Source organism: Coregonus clupeaformis, chromosome 16 (genome assembly GCF_020615455.1).
Source record: "Coregonus clupeaformis isolate EN_2021a chromosome 16, ASM2061545v1, whole genome shotgun sequence".
NCBI lineage: Eukaryota > Metazoa > Chordata > Actinopteri > Salmoniformes > Salmonidae > Coregonus > Coregonus clupeaformis.
In genome coordinates, this window is record NC_059207.1 from 53,036,624 (window position 1) to 53,054,559 (window position 17,936).

The following is a 17,936-nucleotide window of genomic DNA, read 5'->3' on the forward strand; positions in this document are numbered from 1 at the left end:
TCCCTGAGATTCTTGATATGTTTAGTAAGCTCAGACTCCATGTCATCAGACAAGACCTTGTGTGCCTCTGCTACTCTATAATAGCCTCTCTTTTGCAGGTAGACCCCTGCTTGTTTTACTTTTGTATACATGAGGCATGATCATTTCTGCTCTGTAACAATAAAAATGCAATATTTCAGATTACTGGCTGGATAAACCATTTGTCACACCAGGGCTACTCTAACGGTAGCAATTAAAATATACAACAGATCTAGTCATATACGTTTCAATAAGAGCAACATAGGAGAGGAGAGGGGGAGTGTTAGGCCTACCTTTCGAAGCATGGCTTCTGACTTATTGACATTGAAGTTCCTGGCTGTGAGGGGAGAGAGAAGAGAGAAGAAATGGAGAGAGAGAGAGAGAGAGAGAGAGAGAGAGAGAGAGAGTGTGAATAATATCCATGGTGCCATGGTTGTAGATCAGAGCTGATGGTGATTTTGTGTGTGTGTGTGTGTGTGTGTGCGTGTGTGTATGCTGTTATTCAACATGTAACATGTGCGGGACATTCTACTTGAGAAACACAGAGCATTTTGGTCCTCCACAGCTAACGTTATAAACATGAACATCAGATAACTAACTACAAGCAAACAAGTAGGAAATGACCCCAAGTCCCCTTTTCATTTATAAGAAGAGTCTTCAGTTTTACATCTGACCGGAGAGACACTGGGTGCGTCCCAAATGGCACTATTTTCGGTCATCCATGTGACTGTGCAATTGTTTTTAAATCTCTCTTTATAAATATGTACATGACTCACTTCTTCCTCACTTCCGGGTGTCAGCGAATGAACAGGGTAGGGCTGGTGGTGTCACCATAACAACAGACTATAGCTAGCATCCATTAGGGCTCCTTAAGGAGATTAAGAGCAGCCAGTCGCCTGACTGAGAGGCTTTCTTCCACTGTGTGCCAACACCTTACATCAGACTTCCCCTGTACAGTAGCAGCACTGTACAGTATTGACCCAGAAGGGAGAGAAGACGTTAAACAGCTTATCTAATACTCGAATAGCTAAGGTGATTAAGTGGCCAGCTGATAGCAGCGGTCAGTCAGTGGCCCTGTCCCAAATGGCACCGTATTCCATATAGTGCATTACTTTTAGACCAGAGCACTGTTTCAAAGTAGTGCACTATATAGGAAATAGGGTGTCATTTGGGATTTAGCCAGTCACACTTGCTGAGGAAGAGTGGTCTAGACAGACACGCCAATGACCATTACCTCTGATGGCGCTATGCAACTGAACTGAGATTGAGATGAAACCCTGAAGAAGGCAGCAAAGCTGTCAAAAAATATGTATTTTTTGTATCTGATAGAAGAAGAAGAATATGAAAAAGAAGAAGAAGAAGAAGAACCTCTGGGTTCACTCTGTCTTCCTGTCACATGGGTCACAATAGTGTCTGTCCCGAAATCTGTTGAAGTCTGCTATGATTACAGCTACATATCTTTATTCTCTGAACAAAACATCACTATGATTTTCCATGGCATGGCTCTTTCAAACAGCCGCTAGCGACTGGTGCAATAATTTGCATCAGATGCAAATATCTTTCTACTCCAACCTTCTCAGCCTTCTAAGAACCTCAGTGAAACATAAAAATGGTCTGGGGAACAGACGTTCACAGCGACAGGAATATAACTAGGAACATTCAGAGCAGAGAATCAGCAAACAGGCCCTCATTGTACATACTTGGATCTCCCTCTCTCCCCCTCCCAACGTGAATACACCATTTTGAAGTGTCCAAATCAACAGTTTGTGATATATTTGAAAACCTAAAAATGTACTATCTACACATACAGTGGGGTCTGAAATGATTGATACCCTCGATAAAGATGAGCAAAAATGACTGTATAAAATAAATAATTTAAATACTGAGCTAAATTGTATGCTCAAAAAAATTGGGAAATTATATTATTTTATACTAATACAATTGCTCAGAGAAAGAGATTTTGTTCAACAAGTAATACCTATTTTTCTCAAAAAGGTAGGGGTCAAAATCATTGACACACCTGTTTTCAATACCTTTCAATACCTCATCTTGCGAGGATAACGGCACTGAGCATTTTTCTAAAATGTTTTATGAGTTGGAGAACACATTGGGAGGGATCTTAGACCATTCCTCCATACAGAATCCTTCTAGATCCTTGATATCCTTCGTCTACGCTTATGGACTGCCCTCTTCAATTCAAACCACAGGTTTTTCAATGGGTTTCAAGTCCAGAGACTGAGATGGCCTTTGCAAAATGTTGATTTTGTGGCCAATTAACAATTTATTTATGGACTTTGATGTTCATGATGCTGTTGACCTTAACAAGGGCCCCAGGACCAGAGGAAGCAAAATATCCCTACAGCATCAAACATCCACCACCATATTTTACAGTAGGTACAGGGTTATTTACTGCTCATGCATTCTCATTCTGATGCCAAACCCACCACGTGTGCATACGGCAACTGCACCGTCCGGGTACGGCAACTGCCCTGCCCGAAACTGCAGGGCTCTCCAGAGGGTGGTGCGGTCTGCCCAACGCATCACCGGGGGCACACTGCCTGCCCTCCAGGACAACTACAGCACCCGATGTCACAGGAAGGCCAAAAAGATCATCAAGGCCATCAACCACCCGAGACACAGCCTGTTCACCCCACTATCATCCAGAAGGTGAGGTCAGTACAGACGCATCAAAGCTGGGCCCGAGAGACTGAAAAACAGCTTCTATCTCAAGGCCATCAGACTGTTAAATAGCCATCACTAGCCAGCTACCACCCGGTTACTCAACCCTGCACCTTAGAGGCTGCTGCCCTATGTACATAGCAGTGGAGGCTCCTCAGAGGAGGAAGGGGATCCTCCTCAGTGAATTTCATAACAATTGAAACTGTAAAACATTTAAAAAGTTATCCTTATTAGGTAAAACTATACTAAATATAATCATGTCACCAAATAATTGTTTATAACACACTATTTTGCAAAGAAGGTCTACAGTAGTCTCAACAGCACTCTGTAGGGTAGCACCATGGTGTTGCCGGAGGACAGCTAGCTTCCGTCCTCCTCTGGATACATTGACTTCAATACAAAACCTAGGAGGCTCATGGTTCTCACCCACTTCCATAGACTTACACAGTAATTATGACAACTTCCGGAGAACGTCCTCCAGCCTATCAGAGCTCTTGCAGCATGAACTGTCATGTTGTCTACCCAATCAAAGGATTAGAGAATTAATCTAGTACTGAAAGCATAAGCTACAGCTAGCTAGCACTGCAGTGTATAAAATGTAGTGAGTAGTTGACTCAAAGAGAGAGAAAAACAATAGTTGTACAAATTAATTTCTTCCAAAATGAAGGAGAAGCAAGAGAGAAATAGAGAGAGAGATTGTCATTTTTTTCCACTTTCAGTTTCACTTACTTAGCTAGCAAATGCAGCTAGCTAGTTTAGCCTACTGAAACACCCTGCTCAAACAGAGGGATGCTATGTTAGCTAACTGGCTATGACTTTCCAACACAACACTGGAACTCTTTCAAGTCAAGGTAAGCTGTGTTTTGGTATTACTAATTTATTGCCACCGGGGCCCGCTGGTGTAACTTCTTACTGACTGTACACTGTAACGTTACTACATGATTGTAGCTGGTTTACTAACGCGTTAGTTCTATTAGCTTTGCTGACTATGACATTATTTTAGCTAATATGGTGACAACGATGTAGGCTGTGTGTAGCGGTTTGGCTTGGAACGTTTTTTTTGCCAGGTCACATACAGCTGATGTGTTGTGCATTGAAGTCCACAAGCTAAGGGAAGAGGTGAGGAGGACAGATGCCAGAAGGAATACAACTTGGCTGCTATGAAAGTGAACAGTGTTTACTCGTGATCAGGGGTGTATTTATTCCACCGATTCTGTTGAAAAAACGTTTCTTAAACGGAAGCAAATGGAACAAAACGGGGATAAACATACCTGAATTTGTCCAATATAAACTCTTGCTTGCAACTGTTGGTCTAATGATTATACCCTAGATCAGCTAGAAGCATGCAAGAGTGTGCAAGGCGGTATTGAATGTCATTGTCTGTCACCTCAAATTTGTCTCTCGACCTGTGTGCACCTACGTTGTGAACTTTCATTCATAGGCTAGGTTGTAGCAACCTCATGATGGGTATAGGGAAAATTTGAGTATCATGTAGTAGCCTAAACCTATCGCTGTTACATTGAACTGGGTGAATGGAATATGAATGAGAGTCATCCAATATGCTGCAATAGAAATAAGGCTATGCTCATGAAAAAATTCATAATCCTCCCTCATCTTAAACGGCACTGAACGCCATTGGTACATAGACATGGAATCACTGGTCACTTTAATAATGGAACACTAGCCACTTTAATAATGTTTACATACTGTTTTACTCATTTCATATGTATATACTGTATTCTACTGTATTTTAGTTAATGCCACTCCGACATTGCTCATCCTAATATTTATTTATTTCTTAATTCCATTCTTTTACTTTTAGATGTATGTGTATTGTTGTGAATTGTTAGATACTACTGCACTGTTGGAGCTAGGAACACAAGCATTTCGCTACACCCGCAATAACATCTGCTAAATATGTGTGACCAATAAGATTGGATTTGATTTGAAAGAGTTCTATTTTCATGTCATCCAACAAATGTAAACGCCTGGACTAAACGGCATTGGCACTTGGACTGGAACCGGTGCTTTGGTCAGATGACATGAAAATAGAGCCTTCACTAGTCCAGGGGCGCTTCTATATAACAACCAAGCACACATAAAAATCCACAAAGAAATGGTTAATTGGCCATCTCAGTCTCCGGACTTGAAAACCTGTGTTTTAAATTGAAGAGGGCAGTCTATACGCACAGACGAAGGATATCAAGGATATGGAAGGATTCTGTATGGAAGAATGGTCTAAGATCCCTCCCAATGTGTTCTCCAACTCATAAAACATTTTAGAAAAAGGCTCAGTGCCGTTATCCTCGCAAGGTGCGGTATTGAAAGGTATTGAAAACAGGGGTGTGAAGAATTTTGACGCCTACCTTTTTGAGAAAAATTGTATTACATGTTAAACAAAATCTCTTTCTCTGAGCAATTGTATTAGTATAAAATAATATAATTTCCACACAAAAAATTGCATACAATTTAGCTCAGTATTTGGAATGATTTATTTTATACAGTCATTTTTGCTCATCTTTATCAAGGGTGTCAATAATTTCAGACCCCACTATGTGCCACAATAGTAATAATATTACTTGTATTTTTTTAAACAAGCACCTTATATATTGCATACGCACCAAAAACCCTGTTGGTTTGACTAGTGGCAATAAATCACTCATATCGATTAGGGGGGAAAATCAGGTTGAATGCGCTGCTGAAACTAACACAACTAAAAAAACATACGGAAATTGGAAATATTGTTAACATCACTGGTTAGAGGACAATCTGATGAAGACAGTCAGCTACATTTTGGAGTGATGCATTTTGATTTGGGGGTTACCAAAACGAAAAGAGAAACGCAACACTTATTTGTCAATCACTAATATCGATAAAGCGTTGAAATCAATAGAACAAGATGGGTGGAGTCATTTTGCACGTCCTGTTCAAACTAACACTACTGAAAAAACACACGGAATCTGGGAATAATATGTATATCACTGGTTAGAGGACAACTTGTAGAAGACAGCCAGCTACATTTTGGATTGTTGCATTTTGTTTCAAGTGGGTCGCCAATGCGGAAAGGTAAACGCAACACTATTTTGTTAATCACTCATTACGATATCACATTGAAATCATAATTGGTTAAAGAAAATTGTGATGAATAAAAAAGTAGACCAGTTACATTTAAGGACCAAAGGATTGACAGCCGTCCCATATAGATTGCAAAATAGTTGGGAAGAGATTTTTGACGTACCGATTCCATGGCATAGTGTTTATGAACTGATACGCAAAATGAAACGCTGGAATTATCATACAAAATTCTTGCAACAAATAGAATGTTATTTATATGGGAGATACAATCTTCCCAGCTCTGCAGAGTTTGCTGCGAAGAGACAGAATCATTCTATTTGTTTTGGTACTGTCCATTTGTAGCTTGTTTTTGGTCACAGGTCCAGGAATGGCTGAAGAATTGCAAAATGTACCTGCAGCTAACCCTGCAGATAGCACTACTGGGTGATCTGAAAATTCATAGTCAATCGATCAATAATATAATAATACTTTTAGCAAAAATGTTTATTTTCTATTTACAATCTGTAGAAACAATGACAATAGAAAGGTTCAGAACCTTTGTGAAACATCAATGTACAAAAAGATACGGCAAATAGAAATCCAATATGGATGGTGTAAAGAGATAGATAGGAGCGGTTGAATTGAGCTGAAGGTTGGGACTAATAACAACAAGATAACTAATGTAAAACATACTGTGTCCATTATACGTATATTGGTTATAGGGGTTAAGAACTTTTGTGAAAGAGCACAGTTTGAAAGATATGGCATATTCAAGCAAACCGGATGGACATCATGGAAATGATCGGAGAGGTTGAGGGTAGAGGAATTCCTGTTCAGGAGTAAAAACAAACAAAATAGAACTATTGTAAAATTGACTGTGTCAATAAAATGTATATCGAATGTATAAGATGGAAGTAGAGGCCTAAGCGTTGTTGTTCACTAGTTTACTACAATTAGGGGAGGGGTGGTATGGTTAGAAAGTAATAAAGGGAAATATATATTTTTTAAAGGATATGTTTATATAGTACTAGTCAAAAGTTTGGACACACCTACTCATTCAAGGGTTTTTTATTTTTTACATTGTATAATAATAGTGAAGACATCAAAACTATGAAATAATACATATGGAATCATGTAGTTAAACAAATCAAAATATATTTGAAATAACTGCTGGTCTCACGGCAATTGACCGTTAATTAACATAAACACGTTTAGAATCTCCTGGCTTCCACGCATAGCCTACAAGCCTACAAGCCACTACATTTTAAAAAGTATAATAAATCAATTTAATATAGCCTACACCATCACAATAAATCAATTCTTTATTTTAGACAGGTCTAAAGAAACATGATATGAAGAAAATGTAGCCGATTTCAGAAGAACAAAATAGCATATTCTGAGTTGTCCTTACATTAGGCCCTGATCTGGCTATGCCATATGGCTGTGGGCTACACTAGTTCATTTAGCAGACATTCCGTGGCATTATTTTATAGTATTTTATAGTATGAAGAATACAATAAACATAGCTGAATAAAATAGAAAGGATATTTTCTCCAAACGATTTCCGAGAGACTGCGCACATGCGGCTTTCTGTGTTGAGCAGTTAACAAAGAAACCGGTCCTCATATATGCTTAATTTAGTGTTATTTACACTACTTTAGGTGTGATACAAATGTTAGAATGTATTAAAAATCAAAACATATAACCTAAGGCTGCGTGATGTGACTTTGAAAAAAGTTGCATGAAAGGCATGAGCTCTACTCTGCTTCTTGTGCAGACTGCACACACTTCATTAGTCTCACATTCATAATTTGACAAGCACTTGATAATATTCTCACCCATCAGACTTTTCTTAATTTAATCTGGTCTTTACATATAGTCTATGGGTGGAATTACTTTTTATTTATAATGGCCCACAAAAAAAAACGTCATCCGTAGCCTGCACTCGAATAGCGAATGGAGGTTACGTGCAGTTATGTTTTTAATATGCAAGCATAGGCAGCACGTCCATAACGCTAGGGAAAGCTTTTCCTAAAGTAAATTGAATCCAGACCCTGTCATAGCCGGCCGCGACCGGGAGACCCGTGGGGCGGCGCACAATTAGCCAGCGTCGTCGCGGGTAGGGGAGGGAATGGCCGGCAGGGATGTAGCTCAGTTTGTAGAGCATGGCGTTTGCAACGCCAGGGTTGTGGGTTCGTTTCCCACGGGGGGCCAGTATGAAAATGTATGCACTCACTTAACTGTAAGTCACTCTGGATAAGAGCGTCTGCTAAATGACTAAAATGTAAATGTAAATGTAATTATATTGCCGAAATTATATGGCCACAGAGGATCATTAGCTTCTTTTTTTTTAAATAATTGTGGATTGTTTTAAATCGTATTGCCTACAGTCGGAAGGAAAGGCAGCACTCGCAATTTGGGCAGATTATTGTTGAGTTGCGACTGTCTTTTATTGCTGTTAAGAGAAGACAACGAAAATACTAATCTGTCTTTAAGTTATCAAAATTCTCAACTTAATTGAGTGAACAACAATATAGCCTATCTTGTTGGCACCAGTGGAGAGCATTGGTAATATTCCCGGTTAGTGCGCACTTTCACTATTTATCATTGTTGGGTCAGTGCTACTTTTTTTTTTACAATAATTTCCTCCTCCAATTTAAATGGACATCATATTCTATTTGTGTCTCCCCTTCTCGTAGGCCTATTATATGGACAACGTCGTTTTTATTGATCTGTTTGTCAGTGTCAGCAGAGTCGGCTACCCTGTAATTTGTCGTATTCAAAAATATTCTGCTAATGTCTCCAGTCATATAAAGTGTAGTAGAATTGCATGAAATATGTTTATAAAAGGTTTAGCCTAGGCCTACTCTATGCTATAGTCGCTCAGCCATGCAATGAACAGTATTTCTTAGCGAACAGTGATTGAGTTATATTTGTAGCCAAAACTATGACTAGCCAATCTACTCATCACATTACGAATAGTAATAGCTATCTTACATAAGTTTGCAAATGCGATGATGTATGGAATGCTTTATTATAAAGGTGCATTTTTATGGTGCTTCCCCAAACGTTAAACACACGCGCCTATGTATGCCAGGTTGTGAAGTGGGATTATTGTGCTTTATTTTAAGAATTGAGCAATAAATATAGCAGCACAAGAAAGTTAGGATCCTTTTTTAAATAGTGGCCAGTCAAAACTTCTCTGTTCGATTGCGATTGCGCAATGACACATCTTTCACTAGGCTCTGTAGGCTATGTGCTCTCTAACTGTGTTCCAGGGGTCTTGGGCCTATAGGCTACATTTTGAGTTATTTGGCCACTTTAGTTGTGATACAAACCTTATCAAAACATATAGGCCTATGGGCTAGGCTACATGATGTGGGCGACTATGATTAGAAAAAGTCACACAAAAAAAAGCATGTGCTGTTTCTTGCCTTACTGCCCATGTTGGGCATCATTCACAAGTGATAATACATAATTCACAAGTGATAATATTGTCACCCATCAGACTATTCTTAATTGAATCTTGACTTTACTTATACTAAATAATATATAGTTCATTCGGAAAGTATTCAGACCCATTGACTTTTTCCACATTTTGTAACGTTACAGCCTTATTCTAAAATTGATTGAATTATTTTTTCCCTCATCAATCTACACGCAATACCCCATAGTAACAAAGCAAAAACAGGTTTAGAAATTGTAGCAAGTTTATAAAAAAACGTATATATCACATTTACATAAGTATTCAGACCCTGTAGTCATGTACTTTGTTGAAGCACCTTTGGCAGCGATTACAGTCTCAAGTCTTATTGGGTATGATGCTACAAGCTTGGCACCCCTGTATTTGGGGAGTTTCTCCCATTTTTCTCTGCAGATCCTCTCAAGCTCTGTCAGGTTGGATGGGGAGCGTCGCTGCACAGCTATTTTCAGGTCTCTCCAGAGATGTTTGATCGGGTTCAAGTCCAGGCTCTGGCTGGGCCACTCAAGGACATTCAGAGACTTGTCCCGAAGCCACTCCTGCATTGTCTTGTCTGTGTACTTAGGGTCGTTGTCCTGTTGGAAGGTGAACCTTCGCCCCAGTCTAAGGTCCTGAGCGCTCTGGAGCAGGTTTTCCTCAAGGACCTCTCTGTACTTTGCTCCATTCATCTTTCCCTTGATCCTGACTAGTCTCCCAGTCCCTGCCGCTGAAAAACATCCCCACAGCATGATGCTGCCACCACTATGCTTCCCCATAGGGATGGCATTCATGCGAAAGAGTTCAATCTTGGTTTCATCAGAGAATTTTGTTTCTTATGGTCTGAGAGTCTTTTAGGTGCCTTTTGGCAAACTCCATGCAGGCTGTCATGTGCCTTTTACTGAGGAGTGGCTTCCGTCTGACCACTCTACCATAAAGGCCTGATTGGTGGAGTGCTGCAGAGATGGTTGTCCTTCTGGAAGGTTCTCCCATCTCCACAGAGGAACTCTGTCAGAGTGACCATCGGGTTCTTGGTCACCTCCCTGACCAAGGCCCTTCTCCCACGATTGCTCAGCTAGCCTGGGCGGCCAGCTCTAGGAAGGGTGTTGGTGATTCCAAACTTCTTCCATTTAAGAATGATGGAGGCCACTGTGTTCTTGGGGACCTTCAATGCTGCAGACATTTTTTGGTACCCTTCCCCAGATCTGTGCCTTGACACAATCCTGTCTCAGAGCTCTACGGACAATTCCTTCGACCTCATGGCTTGGTTTTTGCTCTGACATGCCATGTCAACTGTGGGACCTTATATAGACAGGTGTGTGCCTTTCCAAATCATGTCCAATCAATTGAATTTACCACAGGTGGATTCCAATCAAGTTGTAGAAACATCTCAAGAATGATTAATGGAAACAGGATGCACCTGAGCTCAATTTCGACTCTCATAGCAAAGGGTCTGAATACTTATGTAAATAAGGTATTTCTGTTTTAAATGTTTAATACATTTGCCAACATTTCTAAAAACCTGTTTTCGCTTCGTCATTATGGGGTATTGTGTGTAGATTGATGAGGAAACAAAAACATTTAATCAATTTTAGAATAAGGCTGTAACGTAACAAAATGTGGAAAAAGTCTAGGGGTGTGAATACTTTCCGAATGCACTGCATGTGTGAAATTAGTTCTGATTTAGAATGGACCATTATCATGCACTTGTCGGAACAGGGCAGAGGAAAAAAATATATGTAATCTATGCACTTAAATAGCGAATGGAGGACGCTTTTCCAGTGGTTCATTTTCATGCCAGCCAGGTAGGCTATACTCCTGTTGTAAAGTGAAGCAATGTGCTTAATATTAGGAAATATATATATTAGGCCTAACCTATAGAAAGCTGATAGGCTCCTCTTCTTTTTAATAGAGGCCATCAAAACTCTGTTTTCTCAAGCAATTGCATAGCCTATAGAAATGTTGCATAACATGAGCTCATGGGCGCTCATGAAGTGTTTGATTTGATATGGCATTTGCATTGATGTCAGAGTGATTAGAGGGACAATAGATTGCTAAGCGCCAGGCCATTAGCGACTGGCAGTTAGCAAGTTTGGTAGGCTACTAATGACCATCAGCAGCATCAGAGCACAGTTTTGGAGAAGCCTAGTTACTGTGACTAAATGGTCCGATGGCTTTTGACTGCGGTCATTACTCGTGACTGTCGATGTGGCGGTAATATGGTCACCGTAACAGCCCTAGTCAGTGCTAAATGCAATCCTTGGGACTCCCCTACCCTAAACCCCCCCTTACCATTTTACATTTCTACTTCAATGGGGTAGAGACGTCCCAAGGATCCCGGATAGCGTGGACCAAATCGGGTGTGCCTTTGGTGGTTCATCGATGTGTCATTCTGGTCATGTGCGCCGCGACCGACGTACACTACATGACCAAAAGTATGTGGACACCTGCTTGTAGAACATCTCATTCCAAAATCATGGGCATTAATATGGAATTGGTCCCCCCTTTGCTGCTATAACAGCCTCCACTGTTCTGCGAAGGCTTTCCACTAGATGTTGGAACATTGCTGCGGGGACCAATTCCAAGAGCATTAGTGAGGTTGGGCAGTTAGCACTATGCATTGGGGCAGGTAGCGTTCTCCTGACATCCTCCAAACCCAGATTCGTCCATCGGACTGCCAGATGGTGAAGCCTGATTCTTCACTTCAGAGTCCAATGGCGGCGAGCTTTACACCACTCGCCGATGCGCATGGTGATCTTAGGCCTGTGTGCTGCTGCTCGGCCATGAAAACCCATTTCATGAAGCTCCCGACGAACAGTTGTTGTGCTGACGTTGCTTCCAGAGGCAGTTTGGAACTCGGTAGTGAGTGTTGCAACCGAGGACAGATTATTTTTACGCACTACGCGCTTCAGCCCTTGGCGGTCCCGTTCTGTGAGCTTGTTTGTTGCTCCTAGACGTTTCCACTTCACAATAACAGCACTTACAGTTGCCCGGGGAAGCTATAGCAGGCCACAAACATGACGAACTGACTTGTTGGAAAGATGGCATCCTATGATGGTGCCACATTGAAAGTCACTGAGCTCTTCAGTATGGCCGTTCTACTACCAATGTTTGTCTATGGAGATTGCTCGATTTTATACACCTGTCAGCAACGGGTGTGGCTGAAATAGCCAAATCCACTAATTTGAAGGTGTGTCTACCAATGTTCCTCAAATTTTGGGGGGCACTGAGCAAATTGAACATTGTCAGAATTTTGTGGAACTTCCGGTGTTTCCAGTGAACACTGAGGCTGTACCCTTACAGTTTTAGACAGTAGCCAATAGTCAATATATATATATTTTTGTTGGTACTTTTACCAATTTTTCTCCCCAATTTCATGATATTCAATTGGTAGTTACAGTCTTGTCTCATCGCTGCAACTCCCCTATGGACTCGGGAGAGGTGAAGGTCGAGAGACATGCGTCCTTCGAAACACGACCCTGCCAAGCTGCACTGCTTCTTGACACACTGCTAGCTTAACCCGAAAGCCAGCCGCACCAATGTGTCGGAGGAAACACCGTCCAGCTGGCGACCGAAATCAGCATGCAGGCGCCTGGCACGCCACAAGGAGTCGCTAGAGCGCGATGGGACAAGGAAATCCCGGCCGGTCAAACCCTCCCCTAACCCGGACGAAGCTGGGCCAATTGTACGCCGCCTCTTGGGTCTCCCAGTCATGGCCGGCTGTGACACAGCCTGGGATCGAACCAGGGGCTGTAGTGACGTCTCAAGCACTGCGCCACTCGGGAGGCCCTTATTGTTGCTATTTGAGCATAATGTAGGCCTACCAACAAAACCAATTAAGCAAATCCCATAACATTTTCACATGGAAATAGGTTTTGATTTCTATGATATAGCCTACAGTAGTCTATACTGTATGTGGTGTTCAATACAGGCATACATTGCATGACACTTTAAAAAATGTTTTTACATTATGAAGGGCTTGAAATTAATTAATGATTTACTTGTTCTGTAACTTGGTCTGTAACACCATAGGCCAAATAGGTGACTGTAAATTGCTTTGTATTGTGTTGTATGATGCAAGAAACCTCTTTACAAAATAAAATATATTATTATTACCATACGGAGAAATAGACAATGTAGGCTACCCCTCAACCTTTTGGCTTATTTACATATTCAAGCATGTCTCAAAACACAACACTGACTCTTGAATTATGACATAAGCTTTTTACCCGACTGGTTTTTCAAAGACCGCTTGAAATGTAGCGTACACAGTTTTTGTTCTTGTAGGCAGCAGGAACTCCCCATTGTTGACCTATACTTATCTATAACTGGGCTAATAACTCGCTAACTAGCAAAGAACATCAACAGATGTGCACACACGCGACTCTGCGCTCTGATCTGAAAAGCGCATTCGCTCATGTGGGTGAAAGACCGCTCTTGGGCTCCCTCTGCCAATACAATTCAACTCCGTTGCGCTCTGCCTACAACAAAATCACAGACTCAATCTTGCAAAGATAGATTTGTTTTTGTATGTTGCATTGAAAAGGGGATGATATCATGTAGATTCGATCACAGAAAAAAACGTTATATACTATAACTATATAGCGCAAACTAATGGGGAGAACTCAGTGAAGTTCAATCTCTTCCGTCTCTGCACGGCAATGGCATTTCTTCTGCGCGGCAATCCTGGAACATTCGTGTCCACATACTATATATAGTGTAGCTAGTTCGTTAGCTAAGCTAGCCACTGTAGCTAGCCAGTGACTCTTCCAGTATATGTTGACGTCACTTCACAGGATTTGTTTTTGGACCGAAGCTGTAGAGATCTGTAAGGAATCCCACTTCTGTAGCCAAATATCTTATTCAGAAATATCTTTGCTTTTTAAGCATTCAATTACCTGGTGTGGTGGTTCATTTATCAGTTATACAGTTTAAAGCCGTTATTTTTGTGTTTTTGCCCAGTCGACCATTAAGACCAATACATTCTATGCAGTGAGTGCAGCTCTGATTATTAGCCTAGATCTTTATGATCTGCCAAGGATCAACACATTGTAACAAGCGCTTTCTAATTGCAAATAAAATAGGAATAGTTCTAGAACACCTGACAGACACAGACCATCAGTGGAAGGGCTAAGTGTATGTTAGGCTGCCATTACTAATAACAGATGCACGAGTCACTGTTTTATAGGTTTTATGCGATTAGCCCTAGATTAGTCCTAGATTATAAGGATTCAGAGAGCCTGCGTGAATCCAGTCTATTCCAATCTACAGCAAGGCATTCTTTCCAACGCCTGCCTCTCACTCGCTGTGTTACTACGACCCGTCACTCCACTAATCAACTCTAGACCACAGACCTCTCCCGCTCTCTCAGGCCCCGTAACTGTCACTTGCAACCGGGTGAAGAGTTTTAACAAAAGCTCTAACCCTGTTCATGTCCAAGCTAATCAGCTATTAGCCAGCTATTCAAGAGTTATTACAGTTACATACCAGCTATAAAGATAGCCCCATCTAACAAACCTTACAAACACCTTCCACCCCCAAACGAAAGCATTTACTGTAGCTACGCAGGTGTGGTAACTTTTCTTATGGTCAGTAACCGTTCGAAAACCAGTTGGTAACTTCTCTATTTGCAAAACCAAATTAAATCAAATTTTATTTGTCACATTCACGTGTTTAGCAGATGTTATTGCAGGTGTAGCGAAACGCTTGTGCTTCTAGCTCCGACAGTGCAGTAATATCTAACAAGTAACAACATATACCCAATACACACAATATAAGTAAGGAATGGAATTAAGAATATATACATATATGGACGAGCAATGACAGAGCGGCATGGACTAAGATACAGTAGAATATTATATAATACAGTATATACATATGAGATGAGTAATGCAAGATATGTAAACATTATTAAAGTGACTAGTGTTCCATTTCTTAAAGTGGCCAGTGATTTCTAGTCTATGTCTATATGCAGCAGCCTCTAATGTGCTTGTGATGGCTATTTAACAGTCTGATGGCCTTGAGATAGAAGCTGTTTTTCAGTCTCTCGGTCCCAGCTTTGATGCACCTGTACTGACCACGCCTTCTGGATGATAGCGGGGTGAACAGCAGTGGCTCAGGTGGTCGATTATCTTTTTGGCCTTCCTGTGACATCGGGTGCTGTAGGTGTCCTGGAGGGCGGGTAGTTTGCCCCCAGTAATGCATTGGGCAGACCGCACCACTATCTGGAGAGCCCTGCAGTTGCGGGCAGTGAAGTTGCCGTACCAGGCGGTGATACAGCCCGACAGGACGCTCTCAATTGTGCATCTGTAAAAGTTTGTGAGGGTTTTAGGTGCAAAGCCAAATTTCTTCAGCCTCCTGAGGTTGAAGAGGATCTGTTGTGCTTTCTTCAACACACTGTCTGTGTGGGTGGACCATTTCAGTTTGTCAGTGATGTGTACGCCAAGGAACTTGAAGCTTTCCACCTTCTCCACTGCGGTCCCGTTGATGTGGATAGGGGGTGCACCCTCTGCTGTTTCCTGAAGTCTACGATCATCTCCTTTGTTTTGTTGACGTTGAGTGAGAGGTTATTTTCTTGGCACCACACTCCCAGAGCCCTCACCTCCTCCCTGTAGGCTGTCTCGTCATTGTTGGTAATCTAGCCTACTACTGTTGTGTCATCTGCGAACTTGATGATTGAGTTGGAGGCGTGCTTGGCCATTCAGTCATGGGTGAACAGGGAGTACAGGAGTTGGCTGAGCATGCACCCTTGTGGGGCTCCTTTGTTGAGGATCAGCGAAGTGGAGGTGTTGTTTCCCACCTTCACCACCTGGGGGCGGCCCGTTAGGAAGTCCAGGACCCAGTTGCAGAGGGCGGGGTTCATACCCAGGGCCTCAAGCTTAATTACATTTACATTTTCGTCATTTAGCAGACGCTCTTATCCAGAGCGACTTACAAATTGGTGCATTCACCTTATGATAGCCAGTTGGACAACCACTTTACAATAGTTTATTTTTATTTTTTTATGGGGTGGAGTAAGGGGGGGTAGAAGGATTACTTTATCCTATCCCAGGTATTCCTTAAAAAGGTGGGGTTTCAAGTGTCTCCGGAGGTGGTGAGTGACTCCGCTGTCCTGGCGTCGTGAGCAGCGAACAGTTTTGTCTGGGCTGAGCGGGAACTGTGCTTCCGCAGAGGTAGGGGAGCCAGCAGGCCAGAGGTGGATGAACGCAATGCCCTCGTTTGGGTGAATGATGAGCTTGGAGGGTACTATGGTGTTGAATGCTGAGCTATAGTCAATGAACAGCATTCTTACATAGGTATTCCTCTTGTCCAGATAGGATAGGGCAGTGTGCAGTGTGATGGCGATTGCATCGTCTGTGGATCAATTGGGGCGGTAAGCAAATTGAAGTGGGTCTAGGGTGACAAGTAAGGTAGAGGTGATATGATCCTTGACTAGTCTCTCAAAGCACTTCATGATGACAGAGGTGAGTGCTACAGGGCGATAGTCATTCAGTTCAGTTACCTTTGCCCTCTTGGGTACAGGAACAATGGTGAACATCTTGAAGCAAGTGGGGACAGCAGAGTGGGATAGGGAGAGATTTAATATATTTTACATGTTTGATTGCCTAATATATCCGTAAATACTCCAGCCAGCTGGTCTGCGCATGCTCTGAGGACGCGGCTAGGGATGCTGTCTGGGCCGGCAGCCTTGCGAGGGTTATCACGCTTAAATGTCTTACTCACGTCAGCCACGGAGAAGGAGAGCCCACAGTCCTTGGTAGTGGGCCGCGTCAGTGGCACTGTGTTATTCTCAAAGCGGGTGAAGAAGGTGTTTAGCTTGTCCGGAAGCAAGACGTCGGTGTCGGCGACTTGGCTGGTTTTCCTTTTGTAGTCCGTGATTGTTGGAAGACCCTGACACATACGTCTCGTGTCAGAACCGTTGAATTGCGACTCCACTTTGTCTCTATACTGACGTTTTGCCTGTTTGATCGCCTTGCGGAGTGAATAGCTACACTGTTTGTATTCTGCCATATTCCCAGTCACCTTGCCATGGTTAAATGCGGTAGTTTGCGCTTTGAGACATACAAGTTTTAACTGTTGAATTGTTCAGTTGAAAATGAAATATCTGTTGCTGTGTAACAACGTCCATCAAAGATAATAATCACCTTCTTCAGTAGCCTATCTATCCCAACTCAACTGGACTGGAGAGTCAGACCCTACTCAGGCATGGTCTTAACAGCCTTGCAGCTCTCCTAGCAGAACAGATCATTCCAGCTCCAAGCCCACCGTGGTGAAGCAACAGGTGGTTAATTAGTCTGCCTTACCTCTGAGCCAGCGCAACAAGAAGTGGTCATGCTGAGCAGGAAGTAGTGGAAGAACATCCTGAATCCTCTCTCGAAACTGCCCAAGGATAAAACAGGGTGGCAGAGATAGAGAGAGAGGGGCAGCGAGAGAGAGAGGGGCAGTGAGAGAGAGAGAGGCAGTGAGCGAGGCAGTGAGAGAGAGAGAGAGAGAGGGAGTGAGAGAGAGAGAGAGAGAGAGAGAGAGAGAGAGAGAGGAGGCAGTGAGAGAGAGAGAGAGAGAGGCAGTGAGAGAGAGAGAGGCAGTGAGAGAGAGAGAGAGAGAGAGAGAGAGAAGAGAGAGAGAGAGAGAGGCAGTGAGAGATAGAGAGAGGCAGTGAGAGATAGAGAGAGAGAGAGAGAGAGAGAGAGAGAAAGGGCCAAAAGGGGTATAGGTGTATTAGTGATGA

At 42.3% G+C, this 17,936-nt stretch overlaps 1 protein-coding gene across 2 annotated transcripts in view; it reads right to left on the bottom strand.

Moving 5' to 3' along the window:
- Positions 1-17,936, bottom strand: part of LOC121585165 (SEC14-like protein 2) — a 49,977-nt gene that overhangs the window by 31,068 nt on the left and 973 nt on the right. Inside the window, exons 2-3 of one of the 2 annotated variants that reach the window (XM_041901552.2) lie at positions 17,512-17,587; positions 312-355 (exon numbers count right to left, since the gene is read on the bottom strand). In XM_041901552.2, coding sequence (XP_041757486.1) covers positions 312-355; positions 17,512-17,587 — 120 coding nt within the window. The remainder of the gene's footprint in view (positions 1-311; positions 356-17,511; positions 17,588-17,936) is intronic. The other variant, XM_041901553.2, reaches the window with a different exon arrangement.